A 22702-nucleotide genomic window follows, 5' to 3' on the forward strand; every position below is an offset into this window, starting at 1 on the left:
TTGTAAGAAATAGCCATGCAAAACAACAGAGCTGTGCGGAACAGACGGAGGTTGCAAATCAGAGTCAGCTGGTAAGATTAGGGCGGAAACAACGACTTCAACTTCGGGACAGATTTGGCGGAAGTAGCGAATGCAGCAAATAGAAAACAAAAAACCTTCGACTTCGGGATAGATTCAGCGACCTCGACTTAGGGACTGCGGGATGTGTTCGGCGGATGCAGCAAACAGAAAATCTTTCGTGAAATTAGGGCAATGAATAGTCGTTTATCTTAAAATATAGATATATTTTTAAATATAAAAAAATATTTATAAGTATACAGAAATTTAAAAACAGTATGGCGCGGTATTTTGCGCCGTGCGCAATGCGCCATGGCTCACATGTGGCGCAAATAGCGCGCGCTATTTTAAACACATGCGCCTCGCCATGAACATGGCGCCGTAGGTGCGCCGCGCCGCGCCGTGCGCCATGACGCGCGCAATTTTGCGCCATTGACAGCTATGGATATGATGTTAAGGTACTAACAGTGCTTTAAAAAGACATTTTTAGAGCTTGCCTTGAGGTTGGGTGGGATAAAACTGCCCTAAGGTAGTCAGTGGAGACATCTATAGGCCGAGGCATCACCCCAAGTGATTGTAGTTCACCTTCTAATCCTCCTGAGCGGGGCAACAACTCCATGATATAACTCAAGTTAATTTAAATAATATAATTACTAGATTTTAATCTATCTATAAATATCATTCCTATTTGTTTAAATAATAATATGAATTAAAATATTATATGACTTGTAATATCTTAAAATTAAATTCCTATCAAATCGATTTGTTTTCTACAAGCTTGCAGAAAGATCAAAGCCCAATGACTGGCATTTGTTTTTCATGCATTCTATCTCAACTTGCTTCTTCTGAGACTCCCTTGTTTTTCTTCATTTCCATCGCTCGTCGGTTGTTTATGTGGAACTTTCATTGACTTATTTGTTGTCTTTTTTTAATATCTCGTTTTTTTTTAATAAATTTTATATGTTTGTGTTTGTTGTAGTATTTAGACTATCATATGTGCTAATATTTTTTTAGTAGTAATTTGCACTATGTATTATTCTAATATTACTATATTATTGAGAATATTCTTTTTTTTTTTATCGTTTCTTCTTTTGCTTATATATAGGTAGGCACATATATGTTTGTACTGTTAAGTCAATTTAGTAAAATTATTGTACTTTATTATCCTTCCTATTCTAATATTGAATTAGAGTTATCAATGTTTTTATGCCTCACCATTGTCTTTCAATTGACTTTCTGATCTCATTGCTTAATGTGACCTACTGGCATCCTCTTGCTTGATCACAATTCCCTTAGACTTCCTTGTTGCACTTTGATTGCATTGTCACATGCCACACGAGATCAATCCCAATTCCCAACATTAAAGCTTTCGATTTCGGATTCTTAAATGCAATGACTGTTTGATCTTAGACACCTTCAATAATGTCTCAACAAAAGAAATATTTTCAGTGCTAGGGCCTGTCTACAAGGGCTATAGCTGGATTTTATGAAGATGTTCTAAGAAGTTCAAAAGAATATTAATAACCTCAATTTGTATCTTGAAAGTTAGAAGGTGATGCCAGTGCTTGGGTTTCTTCTTAATGTGAAGATTTGTGAGCTCACACAGGATGAGATTGAAACTCACATTCTTGAATTAAATAAAAAAAGGCCATAAGTTGAGACAACTAATAAGGCATTGAAATTGAGCTGTTACCTACGAGTCAGGATTTTTTGGATACAGCAGCAGCAACAACAAGCCTTTATCCTACTGTGGGGTCGGCTATATGAATCCTTTTTCTCCATTATCCTGTTAAGAGTCAAAATCTCATCCAAATCTAATAAATAAAGGTCATTTCTAATATTTTTTTAACCAAGTCTTTTTAGGTCTACGGTCTACCTCTATCTTTCTTAACATAAGTCAAATCTAATACATCTACTTTCCTAATCGGATCATCCGAAGGCTGCCGTTTTATGTGAGCAAACCATCTAAGGCGACTCTCTAATCTTATCTTCCATTGGAGCTACTCCAACCTTCTCACATATATGCTCATTTCGTATCCTGTCTCTAAGAGTAAAGCCACTCATCCATTTGAGCATCCTCATCTTTGCAACATTTAACTTAATATTATACTTCTCTTTGCATTGTAGGTCTTACTACCATTTTTTTTTTTTTTTACTACCATCTTATAGAATGTTACCTTAAGTTTGAGAGAAACTTTTTTATCACACAACAAGCTCGATGCATTCCTCAACTTCAACCATCTGACTTGAATTCTACTAATAATATCCCATCTATTTCACCATCACTCTGCACAATAGACCCAAGATATCTAAAATGTGTACTCTTATTAATAACTTGATCGCCCAAAGTCACAATCCCCCCACTAGATCTCTTATTACTAAAATTACACAACATATATTTAGTTTTAGATCTACTCAGATGAAAGCCTTTAGACTCTAAGGTTGACCTCCATAATTCAAGTTTACCTTCAACTCCCTCTTTAGTCTTATCAACAAGAAGAATATCATCAACAAAAAGCATACAACAGGGTGCAACCTCTTGCAAATGTCTGGTGAGAACATGGACGACTAAAGCAAAAAAAGATATGGGCTTAAGGATGATCCTTGATGTAATCCAACTAAAATATGAAAATACTTGGTCAAATCACCTTGTGATTGAACACAAGTAACCGCTCATGCATACATATCCTTAATGACTTGAATATAAGCATTATTAACCATTCTCTTATGTGGAACTCTCCTTAGCACTTCTTTTGGAACTTTATTATATTCTTTTTTTAAATTAAAAAAAACCATATATAAATCATCCTTCTCTGTATACTTCTCCATCGAACCTCTCAATAAATGTACAATTTCCATAGTAAACCTACTTGGCATGAATCCAAATTGATTTTGAGAAACATTAGTGTCACGTCGCTACCAATGCTCCATAACTCTATCCCATAATTTTAAAGTATGAAACATTAACTTAATTCTTCTATAATTCACACAATCTTGTGTATCACCTTTATTCATAGAAATAGGTATGAACACGCTCATTCTCCACTCATCTGACATCTTTTTAGTCTTTAAAACAATATTAAAAAGTTGAGTAAGCCAAGAAATTCCTACATCTCCTAAGCATTTTTACTCTATTGGAATATCATCAGGTCTAATAGCTTTTCCACACTTTATTTTCTTTAAAGTCTCCTTAACTTTGGTTTTACTAGTACGCCGATAACATTTTTTTTATTTTCATTTAGCCTGTTAAGGTTACTAAAGCCAATCGCATTCTCATAATTTTCATTGGAAAGTTTAGCAAAATATCTCATCCACCTTTATTGAATATCCTCTTCTAATTAAAGCACTTTTTAATCTCCATCCTTAATACACTTCACTTGAATTAAATCCTTACTACTCCTATTTGTTTGTTTAGCTAACTTATAAATATATCTTTTGCCCTCCTTAATATATAATCTATTATATAAATCATTAAAAGCTAAAATCTTTACATTGCATATTGCTTTCTTAGACTCCTTACGTGCCTCTTTATATATTTTCCAATTATCGAAATTTTACAATAAATTTTTATAACAAATCTTCTTGTTTTTTTATCTTTTCTTGCACATTTTGATTCTACCACCAACTATTTTTACTATCCCTTTGATACTGCAGGCACATCTTTTGCCCATTAGGATTGTTTGGATAAAAATAAAAAATCGAATCAAATCTATTGTTTTGGTTTAGTTTGGTTATTAAAGTATTAGTTTAATAATTGGTTGTAATTTTGATTTTTTATTGGTTATTGGTTAATTTTTTACTTTTATAAAAATTATTAAAAAAAAAAATTTTAAGATTAAATTAATATCGCCATTTAAATAAATAGGTAGCATAAAAATGGATATGGTTGTTATTTATGCCACTTGCTAATCAATTTTAACAACGATTACCCAATACTTTTCTTAAATAGATTTTATTAAGCTAAACATAATTATGTTTATTATTAAATTTAATTATATTTTAGTTCATCCAATATTGAACCAAATAGACTGAACTAAAATTTGGTTCGGATTCTTTAAAAAAAAAAAAAAATAGTTGGTTTGATTTTTTAAAATTTATAACTAATATCAATTGGTTTATTGGCTAATTCATTAATCTAATCTTTCAAATCGATCCAATATACACTCCTAATGATACCTTATTTTATATTCTTCTTTCTTTTAACTCTCCTATGAATGGCAAAGTGGCCTTTTTCTGCTTGATGCTTTGAAGAAGCAATTCATTATATCTCAAAAGTGATCAATCTTACTCTTATTAGCAATGCTCTCAATTCTAATTGCTTTAACTGCCTATTCCTCTCCCCATACCCTTTGTCTAAGCTCTCAATGATGGCATAAGACGTTCAAGTTTAACTTCAATTGTTCCAAAGGGTACAATTGCCTTAGCTAAGCTCACATTAGACTTGATAAACATAAATAAGCATTTCCACATACTAGAAGGGTCTGATCTTGATCCCTTTATATTACTTTCAAATATGTATAGCTCGGCGTTCTACCTATCTAAAACGTCTGTGTTGGTGACTTTTGGCCTTGTTACATTTGTGCTTTCTATCAACACTCTCTTCTCCACTTTCCATTGATTCTCTTCGATAATGCTTTCTATCATCACTCTCTACTGATATCTCCGTTCAAGGATCTTATTCGCAAATTCTCTGAAATTGATCTCTTTACCAACTTTTTAAGTCAAATTCACATTAAGTTCTCTTTGATGAATTGTCCATGCTCATTTTTTGACACTCACAATCTCTAGGAAACAAAAATTTTTTACTACTTCATTTCCAGTCGATACTAATTCCAAACTCAAGTGGACATCTTCCATACCGCCTTAAGTTTGTGGGGGGTGTATTATCACATCTAAATTATTACATGTGCTAACTTATTGACGGTAGATATCTACATTATTTGTTATTGTAATATTTCGTAATTATTCGGATATTACTTTGTATTGTATTTTTCTTGATTATTCTCTTCTCATGCCTCTATGTAAACACATGTATTTTTTTAATTTCAAAACAATTCAATATGGATGTAGTTCCTTACAATTCTCCTCCTCTCTAGTGTTAATTAGGCTTTGGAGTTAAAACATGAAATTTTTAATTGTTAGCTTTATATATTGGAATTTATTTCAAATTATTTTCTTATATTCTCTATTTTTATCTTGTTTTCTATTTATGCAATATTAAATATAAAATTAGGAGGTATACATTTTATGCCTTGGCGCCTGCATTTTATCTTATGCCTCTGTCTTTAAATATATTGTGCACTACTCATACATGTTGGTAGCATTTTGTTAAGTGCTACTCATTATGATAAAGCCAACATTTATACTTCCAAATTCTTCCAAATTCAAGGGTACTATAATTGTACTAAAACTATACAAGCTTGTTATCTTTATATATGGTTGAAAATCAGGAGTTCTTGACTTGAGAAAAAAGGGGAAAAAGAAGAGCAAGTTTAATTAAGAGAGTAATAGAAAGAAAGAGCAGATAAGGAAGAAAAAGAGGGAAATAATAAGATAAAATAATTTTTAGAAATTTAGGGGAAAAGGAGCAGGAGATATGACTATGAAGTAATTGCGAAGGAGAAGAAGAATAGTGGAAGATGAGTTTATAATAAAAGAGGGGGGGGGGTTGTAAGAAAGAATAGAGGCCGGAATTTAGAGAGATTGGAGAAGAGATGAAAAAAATACAGAGTAATGGATGTTCTAGGGAAGAGAAAAGAAATGCTAAAGGGAGAAATTATGTATGTGTGTATAAGAGAGAACATGAAGAGAGTGGGAGGTGGAAGAGATGGGAGAATAGAGATAATTTGTAAGAGGAATTGAAGAGGTAGTTGTGGGTGAAATTCAAATAACACTGCATTCCATCATAATCTTTATGGTCCTCTTTTATAGATCAAAAGGCCCTTAGGAACAATTTTATGAATGATCTTCATCAATATGAGTTACAAAAAATTTAAAGAAAACAAATTATAGTAATCTAAAATCACAAACTAAATGTTTCCTTGTTACATCAACTAATTAAAACAAAAATAGCAATCGATCTTGTCCTTAACAATGTATAGCCTTCTTCATCTAATGATCACAATCACCTATGAATACATATTTGTTGCTCTTGTCATTAAAAGTGTGAGTAAAATTGAAAATGAAACCCCTAAACCAATAATTTGGTTTTCGTCTAATGGATAATTTGGTTATTTTCGTGATTTATAGGATGCTTCATTCTTGGTCGTTGTATTTTCTTTCTCTGGCAATTCTTGATAATTGCCTATGCTGTGCTTGTATCATTGTCTAGTTATAATATTTTGCTTTAAAATTTTTTTCTAATACCCTATAAATATAACATACATATAGAAAGTTAATTTTGATCTTCAGCCATCGAATGATCTAATGACAGATGGCAGTGCCTTGTTCCAAAACAAAGGCTTTCTCAAGCCTCTTTTGAGGCACTCCCTATTTTGGGCTTATTAATTTGCCCTGGGTAGAATTATTGTGCTTAGGCCATGCCTTTTCCTTGCCTTATTTCCTTTGAAGCCAAGTTGGCAATGTTGAAATTCTCCTCTATATGGTCACCTTGGCAAAGTAATGAATATGCTTAAAAAGGGACTAAACACGTTGCCTTCCTACCTAAATAATGTTAGCTACACTGACCTAAATTTTATCACATATTTGCCAACTTTGTGCCAATTATGTGGAACTCTTAGCAACTAAGTTTATATTTCTATTGCAAAATTAGCTAGCACAAACTAGTCGATGGATGTACTAATGTACAACCGTGTGTTGTTATAATTGAAATAAAAGTAATCAACCTCTGTTATGCCAATGTTTTGAATAAATTGTTTATGAAACTTCTGAAATTAGAAATTTCGTGTGCTCCTGATTGAGAAAATCAGGTATATGATGTCATTTCCTGTGACTTTGATGAGACACGTTGTCAAGATTGAATAATTTACGTAAGTTGGCACATGCCTTTACTGATTTCTTATTTCTTCGTTGATTTGCAATCATTCATAATTGTTTAGATTATCTTTCTAATTTTTAGTAAACAAATGCGTTTAATCTTTGTTTTAGTGATCTTCCTTGCTATTTACCTCACTTAAATTATGTATTATAGATTTTCATTGTTAAATTATTTGTTTTGCAGGGGAGAATCAACCCATGAAATGGCAAATGCGACTGAGGGTTGCACTTTATCTAGCAGAAGCCTTGGAATATTGCACTAGCAATGGCCGTGATCTTTATCATGATCTTAATGCTTATAGAATTCTATTTGATGATGTAGGTATCATGTTTCTTAGGGCAGTTCTCAACATTCTTTCATACATCTCTAGCTTCTTTATCTCTCATCATTGATTAGCGTGTTATAGGATTGCAATCCTAGGCTTTCATGCTTTGGCCTGATGAAGAATAGTCGGGATGGTAAAAGTTACAGCACAAATTTAGCATTCACTCCTCCAGAATATCTGAGAACTGGTATTTTCAGATCTTTTGCTTTTATTTTTATGTGAGAAAACATGAATATTTTAGAGGCAACAAACTACTTTCAACTATCAAAATATAGTTCTGCATTGGCATATTTATATGAAAGACTATTCATAAAAGCCGATATGTTTGTTTGAAAGGATTAATAGGACTGAATATTACTGAATTCATGTGAATTTACTGAGTTGAGCCGCAACTGAGGTTACACATTTGCACTTTGTACTTTCTCTTTAAATGAATTGGTCTGTGTATGTTCTTTCGGTATGATGCAACCTCTCTTTTATCGGAGTAAATAAATATAAACTTTGCAAACAAATTTTTTCAGAAGTCAAGTTCAAAGAGAACTTGATTGAGCATTCTAAGATCAAGTTCTGACAGCTAACTACTTACTTTTGATTTTGCTTTATTACAGCCTTACAGCTTTATAAAAGTGTAGAGGAAGAATTTAACAATTCTTCACTCTTGTTGTTTGGAACTTGTAGTGTGACACTCACGTAAAACTTACCCTTTATTAATTTGTTTTAGTCTAATCATGTTGGATTTGACAAAATAATGTGGGAGATCAAGAAAAACAAACACCAAGTCATACATTTGACAAAAGCTAAACATATTGTTTCATTGTTCTCCCTTGGTCGAGGTATACATGATTTTCTTTGATGCAGAAAAATTTAGTAAAGTCTGCTGATTTTAGTTTGTTTAATCAAAATTAGTTGTGTTGACAGTTGCATCTAAATATGAGAGTGAACTGTTTTGAATTATTATGTCTTATAAAAGTCAAATTGATTCTTTTTAACAACCAATATATGTTGCTACTTTATTTGAATCGGAGATTGTCAGAAAATGTAAAAAAATTCACACAAGTTTGAAATCTGCTTGTCATACATTTGTGATAACCAGGAATTCTGAATTTGTCCATGCATAATTACTTCTCAGGATTGCTCAAATACTGAATACCGATGATTTAGAAAGAAGTCTACTTTTGTATATGTTGTTTAGATATGAGGTTAAAATCTGCTTTTTTATGATATCAGTCAGTTAAACTAATATTTTATTTCATTATGAGATATTTTAATCGAGTACATGTCTCTAGTTATCTCTTTTTACAGGTTATTTCTTACCTCCTCTGCTTCTTTATGTGGATTACTAAAATTCTTGTACTTGGTGTTAATGCTTAATTATAATTTATCCTAGCATGCTTCTTAACTGTTCTCATGTTGGGATGTTCGATTGCAAAACAATTGCTCTTTAAAGATGCCGCATTTTTTTTTTATGAACAATTTGAAGTCGAATTAGCTTTATATTCATTTAAAATAATCAAGCCTCACCTAAGGTTTAGACACTTCTTTATACTTTATCTATCAAATTGAGTTATAATTGTAGTTAACATTGCTACATGTATAGAATCTAATCCATTCTTGATATATTTTTTTATTTATTCTGCCTTTGCTTCTCTTGAATTTGTAGGAAGGATTACGCAGGAAAGTGTGATTTACAGCTTTGGCACATTGCTGCTTGATGTTCTTAGCGGAAAGCATATTCCTCCAAGCCACGTCAGTACCATTTCTTGGTTATATTTAGATTTAGTGATTAAATTATTAGAGGACTTTTCAAACGAGTAACATAATGATAAACATGTTTGTGTGTTTGTAGCTTTTACTGCACTTCATAATTAAGAAACTACACTTATATTAACTAAATAACGGATTTTGTTGATTGAAACATCTTAGAGCTCAGTTAAACCTCCTTTTTTACTTGTCAGATTCCTGTTCCATCATGCTGCCTCTAATTCCTATGTATAATATTGGGCAGGCCTTGGATTTGATAAAAGATAGAAACTTTCACATGCTGACAGATTCCTGTTTGGAAGGGCAGTTTTCAAATGAGGATGGCACTGAACTAGTGCGCTTAGCTTCGAGGTGTTTACAATTTGAGCAACGTGAACGGCCTAATGTAAAATCATTAGTCCTTGCATTGACACCTCTCCAAAAAGAAGTTGAGGTGAGCTTATTGATTTTGTTACTGCCATCTGTGATATTTGTCTTACATGTTTATCTCTCTATTAATGCTCTTATTTTTTCCCTATAAATTTTAAATTTTTAAAAGTCCTGTTTTTATGCAATTTTCCAAACAAATTATATGTTTCCATTGTAGCGATGCATATGATTTGCTTCTCTTGTAGTTTGTATTTTTTTTTTTGGGTAATTTGCAAGAAACTCGAAGCAAAAGACAATTTATGTGATTTAGTTGATTGTCTTGTCTAAATTGGCAGCCACAGAAAGAAATACTGGCACTATTATAAAGAAGAGTAAATCAGATTTTCTCACATAATCCTTTATATGTTTGGGAGAACAATAAAAAACGGACATAATGAGACCTGAAGTAGAAGATACTAAAGAACCGCACATTGTAATCCCTGTTTTTGTCATGGGATTTTTCTTAGCACATCAATGCGTAATCTGGCACCATTTCTCTTCCACCGTGCTGAACGTTTGCCACAACCAGAAATAATGGAGCCAAGCAAATTTTCTTATTTTTTCTGTTCCTTTATTTTCTTCTCTTTCTCTTTCTTCTATTATTTTACTCTAACACAACAAACTCATTAAGCCAAATTCAATTAAGAACTTTACCTCATAGCACCTTCCCTTTCACTCTTTGCCTCAGGACAGCATATTTAGAAATCCCAATATCTACAATTTCTTCTACTTATGATATTTAACAAAGATTGAGGTGGTGAAATCTTTTATTTAAATTTTGATTTGAGGCTTATTCCAAAATAATTATTTTTAACAAAAATTTTAAGCTATGATTATCCAAGAAGATAATTGAGATAAATTTGTACTTCCGCCTGGAGATGATTTTTGTTTTCATTTTCTAATTGGTAGAAATTAACTTTTTGCAACATCTCCACACAATCATCCATTGATATTCAAGGCTATATAAAAAAGTGTTTTTCAGTGGTGACTATTTTTATTAGCATGTTGGCTGGGTTCTCAGATCTTTTTGCTTTGCTCTTTGAATGCCACCCTCTTAATAGATCTCAGATAAAGTATTATTTTAATTGAAAATAATTAGCCTAGAATAAATTATAGCATTCTTAGCAAGATGGTTAGCATCGACTGGTATAATAAAGAACACTATTATTGTATTCTTTTCCCAACTTCTTAAAGAAAGTCTATATCTAAATCGTTTCTTTGCCAACCTTAACAACTGCAACATATTCTACCTTTATGGTTGATAAGGTCAAAATCATTGGTACTTGTGAGATGCCACTGATAATAGCTTTTCCCAAGGTATTGATTTATCCTATTGTACTTCTACATGTATCTAAATCACTATCTATATCAACATAAACAAATATTGTCAGTTTTTTGTTACCCTTCAGAACTATCATTGAGGTTTTTATAGTACCTTTCAATTAACACATAATCCATTTCATCACCTCTTAATGTGCCTTTTGTGCATTTGACATATATTTCCAGAGAACTGCCACTGCATCATCTTTATCAAGTCTTTTTCGTATCACAGGATTCATTAGTGAATTGATTGTTTAGATTTATGTTCTATCTCCTCATTAGTTTAATGTCATTGTTGAGCAGCCAATTTAAAGCGGCCAGCCATGGGAGTTCTTATAGATTTTACATGAACTTATTTAAACGTAATACCTTCTCATTATACTTAGCCTGAGATGGCTTCAGCATGCTGGTCATTTTGTCATGATTAGTCCTAAGAATTTTCTTCATCTCTCCTAATCCCTTCATGTCAAAACTCCTTTGTCAACTTTTCTTTCAGTTTATTAATCACACTAATATTTGCTCCTGCAATCAAATGAAATATAATGCAATGCTTACAAACACCTTTCATGTAACAATAATGTTCTGCATTGCATCTGGTGAAGGCAATGTGATCTTTTACACTGTTTACCATCAACCAACCAAGTCTCTTTGTAATTACATAGTGTAATAGATGTTGGAAGGAAACTTTTTGCTAGTCAAGTGTTTCTCTTTTAGTTTCTATTCATCCCATATTTTCGTTGACAACATTCCTTTTCCATTGTTCATAAAATGGGCATGAATTCTCTCTGAATGTGTATGACTGCCAATCTTCCATCCTATTTAAAATCCCTGTAAATTGTCTGAATCTTCATATCAAGAATCATTTATAGATGCAGTTTACGCATTTCCTGTTTATACTCGCAGTTGCTCACTTATCTTTACCCACAATATCAGATTTTTTACCTTTGCTCGTTTCTTAATGTTGTCTATGTAACTGTGGTATCAGGATTGTCATATCATCTATTTCATACCAAGATAATTGAAATTCTAATTTTCTTCTAAGAAAAATATGCACCTTGGGCCTGAAGATGCAACTTTTCTACAAGTGACTGCTTATGGTTGTTAATGCTTGCCTTTGCCTTTTTGTTTTACTGCCTTGCATAGTCATGTTAGTATAAAATTATTTGGTTTTGACGAGTAATTTATTGTTAATGCAAGTACATACATACTTATGGATTTTTCGCTCAAGATTCATTTACGTTCTTGCATTTATATAGCTTTGATATTTTAAAGTCTATAGTTCATGCAATATATTGCTTGAAGCAAGTTATAAGCAAAACTACTCTTCGTTCCTAATCATTACTAGGAACTGAGATTTTGTTAAAGAATTTATTAGAGTCTCTTATTTTTGAAAAGATATATGATTAAATCTCTTCTACTATCAGTTTGAAGGTGTAATGAGATTTATATTATTCTAGATTAACCTAGTAAATCCTTGATTTATCTTAGAAGTTGAATAGGTGATTAATATTATTGAGAAGGTTTGAAATGATTAATTTACCAACCTAATCTCAATCTTTAATTTATTACCATTTGGCTTGTTATATGTTAGCTTTACACATACGATATCATATAAATACTACTATTTTTTTCTAGGGCCTTTTGCTGCTTTCTTTTGGCTATTAGTGTGCAAGTCAAATTTTGCTCAAATTCGAAATAGGGTTTAACTCAACTCTAAAGTAAAGTATGTTTTGAGTTAAGATGTGTCGACTCGATATGATTAAATTTCTAGTAAAATCAAAATGAATTTGAGTCATTTTGAAATCCAAAAATTTTAAAACAATGGAAAAGTATTGGTTGCAAGTTTTGAACTTGTCTTCTTTCGACTAAATCAAGTCTAAGAATCACTACACTAAACAAATTTTGCCTATTATAAACATAGTTTGATGTATGCAGACACCCATTTCTTAGTTAGCCTAATAATTTTTTATTTATCCGTCATAACTCACATTTAATTTATAATTCCTCTCATAACTCAATATTTTGAATTGATTTTTATTTGATTCAAAACTAAAGTGAGTTTCAAGCGAGAAATTAACAGCCCTAGGTGGCATATTCAACTTTGATCATTCTTTCCTTTTAAAGTGGAGCATTATTTGTCCAAATATCTATTACATAGGTTTCTATCCAGTATGCATGTTGTTGTCCTTTTTATTATTAAATCTCATGTTAAGTTTAAAAGAATCAATTTTCACTTACAATGATAAGTATTTTCTTGTACATAATACTATTAGCTGAAAATAAATCCTATTGATTTGCATAATAATAATGATGAGGCCGGAAGTTTTGTGATAGGAAACAACACAAAATAGTGGCAAACAGAGCAGAATTTCAGAGAATTTCTGCAGTAAGACAGCAGATTTTGCCCAAGACTGTAGGAAAAACAGGGAAAATCACTAAAAATTCAATAGTAGAAGGAAAGGAATAGCCCGATACAATAAATCTTCAATTCGAGAGGAAGATTCAACCCTCCAAATCTCTAGCTAGAGTCTAGAGCCCAAAATTAACACTAAGATCTCAAATTTCAGTCCAAATTTAAGATGAAAACCTAACACTAGCAAGAAGAAGATTATTTAAAGTAAAAAGGACAATTCATTAATCACTAAATAGCCCCTATTTGAATTTTCCCTCCTAACCCTTCATTATTGTGTGGATCCAACTCAAGCTGCCGCCCAAGCCAGGCTTCTGCCCCCCTCTTGTTTCCGCCTTCTGTTCCGGCCCAAGGGCCGGTCTAAAATTTTGCAGAGAGGGTAATATGGAATATTATAGTTTGTCATGATCTTGATACGTTAGATATAAAGAAATGAGATTTATAAAATAATTGAGGCAATATATCAAGTTAATGTGTTAGTAGTTACAAGAATTTGATGCAAGCAAACTAGATGGAAGAAGCTAGATAAGGAGAACGTTGGGCAAAACTATAACCAAACTCGATTCAAATAGTAGCAATCATCTATAAGCACAAAAACCGACGAAAAAAACGAGAAGAGAGATCAAAAGAAACAAAAGAAACTTAAAAAGTCGCTATCTTCAGAACAACCGACAGAACGGTTTCCTCACATGCATCGAAATGTAGGTTAAGTAAAGTATGTGCTTAGGGCTAGCAAACTGATGGTCCACCACAGCAAGAAGGTCCAAACGTCCAACCAAACTCCTCCAGCAAATGCTCCCAAATCAACCAACAAACACCTCCAAAGCTCAAGAAGAAGGATACAAATGGAGTGGAACTTGCGTAGAGAAGAAAGAGGTAAGAAGCCCAGACGAAATAGAGGAGGAGGAGGATTGGACAAAGCTCTCAAGCTTTTCCAAGAAGAAGAGAAAACCCTAAGGTTTTTAGAGACTAAGCTCAACAATTTTCAACAACCTTTGCCTTCAAAAATCATCTTCTATATATAGGCAAGAGAGGGAAACCAAATAGCCATAGCACCTCCAACTAAACCAATTAGATTTAGGGAAATGAAAGGCCAACAGCCACAATACATCAGTCCCATTCGGTACAGCAAAACAGAGAAGAGAGGCCATGGGAACCAAGCAGACAGCCGCAAAACCAAGCAGGTAGCCACGGGAACCAAAGGGGCAAACCATGGGAAAGTCACCCAGCACAAGAAAACGAGAAGACAAGCGGGAGGAGAAGAGGCAAGTCCACTTCAAATTGAATCCAAGAATTAATAGCATACCTTTTTGGATTGATGAGCAATGAAGTGCAATAAATCTCCCATTTAATGAACTAAACTTCAGCTCAACATTAATGAGCTAACAACTTAGAGAATAAAGCTCAACATCAATTAACCACCACCTCCCAACATCATCTTCAGCTCAAACCGAGAACCATAAGCCAACCCGAGAACCAGCAGCAGCCCAAGGGACCCAACAAGCTAGCAAACCAAATGTCTATCAAAGCCAAGTACAACCTACCATGATCATTGGATGCTTTCCCATCATTGGATAGCTAAAAAAATATAAAACTAAATTAAAAACTATTGTTCAATGCTTGATAATAAAAATACAAAAATCATGATTGCATCAATTCCCCCCTGGTGGGAAAGTCTCATCTCCGGATGAGAAAGTTTCAGTAACTTTCTGAAAAAGATTAGGATGACGCCATTTTAGCTCATTAGCATCCATCCAAGTGCAGTCGGTTAGAGAACGATTCTTCGATTTTGCCAAGAACCTCTTATGCTCACCATGCCTTATTTTAGAAATTCTGACATCAATAATATCTTCAACCTGTTCTTCAAATTTTGTCATAGAAGTGGAGAGTGGCAAAGTTTCAATTTTCACAGAATCGTCAGAACTTCCTTCATATAAAGAAATGTCAGAAACATTAAATACATGAGAAGTGCCAACAGAAATAGGTAGATCCAACAGATAGGCTTTTGTGCCTAATTTTCGAAGCACACGAAAAGGTCAAAATCTCTTTCTGCTTAACTTTTTAAAAGTACCAACAGGAAATCGTTGGCGACAAAAGTAAGCCATAACCAAGTCATCCTCGTTAAAAATAACCTCTTTTCGATGTTTATCATCAGTAGACTTGTACTTAGCATTAGTCTCTTGGAATTTTTCAAGGACTTGCTGTTGGATGGTCTTTTTGTGGTAAAAAGTTTCAAAAGCTTCAGCACTAGTTTTGTTAGGTAAAGGCAAGCAGTTTCTATCTAAAATTTGAGGAATAGGTTGTCCATAAATAATTTCAAAAGGAGTTTTGCCAGTGAAACGATTAACAGAATTATTATAAGCAAACTCAGCTTGAGGCAAGACTAAATCCCATTATGATGGTTTTTCTCCAGCAAGACATCTTAATAAATTTCCTAAGCTTCGATTGACAACTTCAGTTTGTCCATCAGTTTGAGAATGATATGCACTACTAAATTGAAGAGTAGTCCCAAGTTTTGCCCAAAGTGTTATCCAAAAATGACTCAAAAATCTAGTGTCTCGATCAGAAGTAAAAGTACGAGGAACACCGTGAAGATGAACAATTTCTTTAAAAAAAAGATCAGCTATGTAAGAAACATCAGAAGTTTTTTTGTAAGGAATAAAATATGCCATTTTGCAAACCCAAAACGAAATCCATTGAAATATCCTCCCAAGATTTGTTAGGAATAGGCTGAGGGGTATACAAACCAGAATTTTGTGAAATTCCCTTGAAAGCCTGACATATTTTACATTATTTTATCAACTTAGCAATTTGCTTTCTAATGTGAGGCCAAAAATATTTTTCTTCAACTAAAGCAATAGTTTTCCCTTGCCCAAAATGTCCACCCAAACCCTCACTATAAAGTTCTTTCACAAGTTGTTCTCTCAAAGAGTTTTTAGTTATGCAAAGTCTAGATCCCTTAAACAAAAAAACCTTTATGTATAACAAATTGAGCAGAAGGATCGGTTCCAGAAGCAATACAAGAATCCCAAATACCCTTAAAATCAGAATCACCTGCATAAGTATCTTTCAAAAAATAAAAAGAAGTGATAGTTGGATAAATAGTTATTAACAAATGAGATCTCCTGCTTAAAGCATCATCAATTTTATTTAAAACACCAGTTTTATGTTTGATATGGAAAGTATACTCTTGCAAAAATAAAACCCACTTGGCATGCCTTTTATTCAAATTTTTTTGAGAGTCCAAAATACGAAGTGCTTCATGATCAGTATTTAAAACAAATTCCCTTTGAATCAAATAACATATCCAGAATTTCAAAGCTTGAATAATTGCATAAAACTCCAAATCATAAGTAGAATATTTGGATCTAGTTTCATTCAATTTTTCATTAAAGTAAGCAACAGGTTTTCCCTCTTGACTAAGCACAGCACATGGACTTAAACTTTTTTGAATCAAACCTTTTTTAAACAAATCAGTCACTTGCTTAAAAAGTTCAGCATGCTCAGATGGACTCATTCTGTAATGAGGAAGGTTAGGCAAAGTAGCTCCAGGAATTAAATCAATATGATGTTGAATTTTTTGAATTGGAGGCAATCATATTGGTAATTCATCAGGAGTTAGGTCAGAAAACTCATCAATTAAAGCTTGCATTTCTTTAGGGATTTGAAAAGCAGTATCAAATTCTTTTCCCAAAACCAAATAAGCAAATTCAGAATGTTTCAAATCATTAGTATTTAAAAGCAGTTCAGGAGAATTAATTTTGGCAACCAAGTTTTTCTTAACAGGCGAATCAGGCACATTTTTATGTGGATGAAGAGTAAACTCATTATTTTGCAACAAAGTATATGTATTTTTCTCTCAATTGTGAATAGTTTTGTGGTCGTATTGCCAAGGTCGTCCTAACAAAATATGACAAACTTCAAGAGGCACAACATCACAAACAACTTGATCTTTGAAAGAACCCCCAATAGATAAATTGACAGTACTTTGCTTAGTGATTAGAACCTCACCCCTTCCTTAAACCAAGAGATTTTATAGGATTTGGCAAGTGGTGTTGACTTTATTTTAAGTTTGTCAACCAGTTTTGGAGAAACAAAATTTTCAGAACTCCCACTATCTATCATAAGAGTGCAGATTTTTCCTTCGATCGTGCAAGTTGTTTTGAATATGTTTCTTCTTAGCCACCTATCCCATTTGTCAATTTTTGTTGTTAAGACTTGTCGAATTACCAAAAACTTTTCACCTTCATCTCCTTCAACATCAACCTTTTCTAATTCAATGTCATTTTTAGATTCAGATTCATTTACTTCTTCTTCTTCCAAGTTTTCATCGTTTTTAATGAGATTATTTCTTGGAGGATTGTTCTTCCTACAAGTGGCAGAAAGATGACCATAAAGCCCGTATTTATATCATGGTCCAATTAATTTAGGTTGATCAGTAGGTTTAGCACCCATTATTCCCTTTCCTTTATCTGCATTTTGATTTTCAAAAGTTTTAACTTTCACACCAGATGTTCCCCCAGAAGCTTGAGATTGAGTTTTAACCCAGCCAGTTGGTCGTCGTTTATATGTTTCCATTACTTTATTGTGATCCCTTTTCCGTTGATGTTGCTTTTCAAATTTTAGTGTCATACGATAAGCTTCGTCAGTTTTAATGAGATGATGCAAGTTAAGTTGATCTTGGATTGACCATTTTAAGCCATTGATGTATTTTGAAACAGTTTTCTCTTCAGATTCATTTAAATCATTTATGGATTGAAGTTTGTAAAACATTTCGGTGTATTCTTCAACAAATTGATTTCCTTGTCGCAAGTTATTAAATTCTTGAAATATTGTTCGAGCATGATCAGTTGGCAAGAATTTCCCTTTCATTTTTTCCTTCATTCTTTCCCAGTTTTGGACTTTTTCTTTTCCTCTCCTAAGTCTATTCTTTTGAAAAAATTTCCACCAAGTTAAGGCATGACCATAAAGTTTTAGGCTAGCAAAGCCAACCTTCCTATTATCAGGTATTTCTTTCCACTCAAAAAAACTGATCCATCTTTTCTATCCACTCAAGGAATTGATCGGGTTGAAGTTTTCCCTCAAAGTTAGGAACATCAATTTTAATTCAATGATCCCAATTTCTTTGTTGCCTGTTTTGATTTTTAGGAACCTCCTCTTCACTTTTAGAATTTTGCACATTAGGATTAACATTATTAACATTCAAATTTTCAATTGCTTTAGCCATGATATTGATTTGTTGTTACAAATTATTCAGTTGTTGCATAAGATTTTGCTAATCTCCCGGATTATTAGCCATCTTAGAAATTAGAAAAGATCCACCAAACAAAGACAAGAAGCCAACAAAAATCACACCAACCAAGGATAAGAACTTGCTCTGATACCAAACTTGATGCAAGCAAACTAGATGGAAGAAGCCAGATAAGGAGAACGATGGGCAAAACTATAATGAGCTAACAACTTAGGGAATAAAGCTACCATGACCATGGGGAGGAGAAGAGGTAAGTCCACTCCAAATTGAATCCAATAATTAATAGCATACCTTTTTGGATTGATGAGCTAGGAAGTGCAATAAATCTCCCATTTAATGAGCTAAACTTCAGCTCAACATTAGTGAGCAAACAACTTAGGGAATAAAGCTAAACATCAATTAACCACCACTTCCCAACATCATCTTCAGCTCAAACCGAGAACCATAAGCCAACCTAAGAACTAGCAGCAGCCCAAGGGACCCAACAAGCTAGCAAACTAAAGGTCTACCAAAGCCCAAGCACAACCTACCATAATCATTGGATAGCTAAAAAAATATAAAACTAAATTAAAAACTAATGTTCAATGCTTGATAATAAAAATACAAAAATCATGATTGCATCAGAATTGATCTTAGTTAAAGATGAAGAGATCAAAGAAAACATTGAAAGTGATATTTTGAGATTTTTTTAGTAGAGCTTTGAAGATGGATTTTTTAGGGTGGAAAGAGTATATATAAAGCAAAGTCATAAATTATATAAGTTCATCAACCCTAAAGTAAAGTTTGATTTAGCTTTGCAGAATATGTATAAAGATAAAAATTTACTTTAATATTGATGTAAGATGGTCAAAGATTTAGGATTTTTACTGTAACTTAGGATGAGATGCAAGCTGCAAACATAAAAATCCCAATTTGCAGGTTACTACTTCATAAATTAGCAAAAGCTTGGCACAATCCTTACATATAAATTTATTTTTGGATCAATATGAGTTTTGATTCATCTGTTATGGTATTGGACATGAATTTTTTATAAGGAGGGGGAGGGAAAGAGGGAGAATCCAATGTGCTGGAAACAGGTTTATGAAATATAGATAAATCAAATACATTGAAGAGGGGATATGTACCAATACTTCTTAGAGTTTTAGTTTGTAAGTGTTAGGTTCAATAGGTTGCAAAAGTTTTTTTGGCCCTGCATTTCTTGTAGGTAATTCCTTAGAGGCTCTTATAAGAATTTTTTTGGGATTTAGAAAGTGCCATTACTTTATTTCCACTTATCTCTTATTTACATTAGCAAGAAACTTATACTTGACATATTTAATTAATGTGAATCCCTTCATTCAAATTAGTCAATTAATTCCATATCAGATAAATGATATGAAATTGAAATAACGCAAATGTTGGAACGCCAATATGTGACCCTAGAGACAAAGATTTATGTTTTTTTTTTTTTTTTTCCGTGTTTGATCTCTAAAGTTGTAGTTTCATTTATAGCCTTAATTTTAATTAAATTCATTGAATTTTTATGCTATGAAACTAAAATTCCAAAAATTAAATCAATTCCATTTTGATTGGTGAAAGTAATTTAAATAAACTTTGCATCAGGGTTTAAATTATTTTGTGCAATTGAATAATCTTCTCCATTCGATATGAGTTCCTCAACAAAACATTTTGCAATATATTCAATATTTTTTAAAAACGCAGGTTCATATTCAAGAATTTTGATGAAAAGTGCATATTCACAGTCTAGAATAGATTCAATTTCTATCATATATTTGGATTCACATTCAAGGTTAGATTTAGTTTATATGAAGCCTAGATTTACATTCATGATTAGATTCAGGCTTTAAAGTTATTTAAGAAAAGCCCAACAACATTTTTAACATCTTTCATAAGACTGGAACAATTAGAAATCTTGTATAGGCAAAACCTTAGCTGTGGTTGATTTTGTGAAGTACTTATCTCTTATCTTCTTTCTTACAAAAAATAAAAATAAAATAGGTATTAATTGATTTCCAAATCCGCCTTCCTAACAAAGCAATTTTCATTTGCTTAAGATATTTGATCTCAATGCCTACAACATCCTTTAAGTCTGCCAATACACTTCAACTAATTAACATCAAGCTTCTTCCCACACCTTTACCAGTTCAGAATAAATTCTTTCTTGTACATTCACTTTTTAAAATCACTCTACGAGGAACCCAAAAGAGAGAAATAATGTTTTGGGCCAGTAGAAAACACTGAGTTTATGAGTGTGAGCTGATTTCCTCTGAATCAGAAGTTGCCTTTCAATTAGAATTTTGGATCAAATGTAATCGATAAATGAGTTCCACGTCTTTTTTGAGTATTTCATCTCTAATAGGAACACCAAATTATTTACCATTAAGTTAGCCAATTCCTAGCCTTTGTTTGTGCTAGCACCAATATAAATCAGTGAGGGCTTGGAGAAACAAATCTTAGCGTCATAAACATTCTCAAACAATAGAAGAGTAGTCTTGGGAACAAGAGCTTGGGAGGTAGTAGCCCTGAAAAAGAACAGAGTCATGAACAAATTGTATATTTTACAATTTTTCTGTGTAATATTCACCATGTTAAATAGAAAAGCAGATAGGTTTTCGCTTTGTCTGCAACCTTTAAAACACTTTAATTGAAGCAACCTTTAAAACACTTTAATTGCTTTTCCACTTCACCGTTAACAATGAGATGAGAGGTAGGTTTAGTGATGATTAATCCCAGCAATTATGAGTGGAGGGTAAAATCTACCCTTAAAGGATATCAAGAATGAAATTCCAATTACAGCTGCAGAAAGCCTTTTCAAAATCCACCTTAGATATAAATTTGCCAAGCTTCTTGGTATGAGTTCTGTGAATAATTTCATGAGCAAGAAAAGTAGCAGTCAAGAGTACTCCACTTCATCATTATTTCTTTCTCCCAGCATTGTTTAGTCTTCTTAATCATATTAATGGCTATGCTGTCAATTCTAAAAGCTTAAGTGATGCATACGCAATGCAGCTAATCTTGCTTAAATTTTCTGTGCGTCTTAATCTTCTTGAATTTTCTAAGTGTATAAAAAAAATATGATATAGGTTCCTTCGTATGTTTTGATGGATATGCCACATGGAGATGAATCATCTATTGAGTCTTTGTCACTTTCTCCGCTGGGTGAGGCTTGCCTTCGAATGGATTTGACAGCTATACATGAGATACTGGAAAAGATTGGCTACAAAGATGATGAAGGAACAGCAAATGAGGTTTTAACTCTTTTTCCTGTTATTTATCTATGATATATCATAGATGTTTCTATGTTTGTGCATCCTTTTTCTTTGTAATTCTAATGGATTTGGTTTTCTTTGCACCGTCAATTGAGATTTGAGTGAGTTGCATGCATTTAACTTCAGTGATGTGACACCATAGCAATTCTATGTTTATACAGTTTTAATCTCTGTTAATGATGTCAATTTTTTTTATGTTAGTAACGTGCAATTCATTTAGAAGATCTAATTATGATTTACACTTGCTTTTTTATTATATCAAATGTTAAATAGGATCTAGAAATTCTACAATACCAGATTTAGATTTTGGTTGGAAGATTTATTTAAACTTTAGTCCCTTTTTTCTCCGTGTGTTGAACTCTTTAGTAATTTGTAATTTGTAGCATTTCCATCCCTTGCACTCACCCTCTAAATATCGCTTTATTGAGAGTGGCCAATTACAATTTTAATTGCAATCTTAACAAAAATAAACAAGTAAGAGAAATTATTATGAAAAGAGGGGAAATGTTGAAGTACTTAGCTCTACTGGCATTGATGAAGGCAGATGCTCAAAAGCAGCATTTAGAACTCTTCCGAAATTTTTTGATGAAGATGTTTTCCATATTTGAGCTAAAAAATGTTACTTTTGGACAGTAGAGAGAGCAGAACTGCAATTTTTATGAAAATATTTTTTCCTTTGTTATTCTGGATTTTCAGGTGTACTAATCATCAATGCATAAAATGTAGCCACCCTGTGTGTGTTTTAAATTGTATTTTATGGTTACCCTACTTTTTCAGAATTGTTTGTAGCGCCAAGTTCTTGATCTGTATAGCATGTTTTTTACAATATCTATGACATTTTAGTTTAGAAAATTACCTATTTGTCTTTTCTTTATCAAACCGAAAAGTCGAAAACTTCACACTT

At 32.7% G+C, this 22702-nt stretch overlaps 1 protein-coding gene across 4 annotated transcripts in view; it reads left to right on the forward strand.

The window, feature by feature from the left end:
• The window catches only part of LOC110097932 (probable serine/threonine-protein kinase BSK3), a 44523-nt gene that overhangs the window by 18847 nt on the left and 2974 nt on the right, over window positions 1-22702 (forward strand). For all 4 annotated transcript variants that reach the window (XM_020824595.2, XM_020824597.2, XM_020824598.2 and 1 more), the window contains exons 5-9: window positions 7238-7371; window positions 7461-7566; window positions 9040-9125; window positions 9385-9573; window positions 21613-21777. In XM_020824595.2, the coding sequence (XP_020680254.1) occupies window positions 7238-7371; window positions 7461-7566; window positions 9040-9125; window positions 9385-9573; window positions 21613-21777 (680 nt within the window). The remainder of the gene's footprint in view (window positions 1-7237; window positions 7372-7460; window positions 7567-9039; window positions 9126-9384; window positions 9574-21612; window positions 21778-22702) is intronic.

The sequence above is a fragment of the Dendrobium catenatum genome, unplaced genomic scaffold (genome assembly GCF_001605985.2).
Source record: "Dendrobium catenatum unplaced genomic scaffold, ASM160598v2 fragScaff_scaffold_1720, whole genome shotgun sequence".
Lineage (NCBI taxonomy): Eukaryota > Viridiplantae > Streptophyta > Magnoliopsida > Asparagales > Orchidaceae > Dendrobium > Dendrobium catenatum.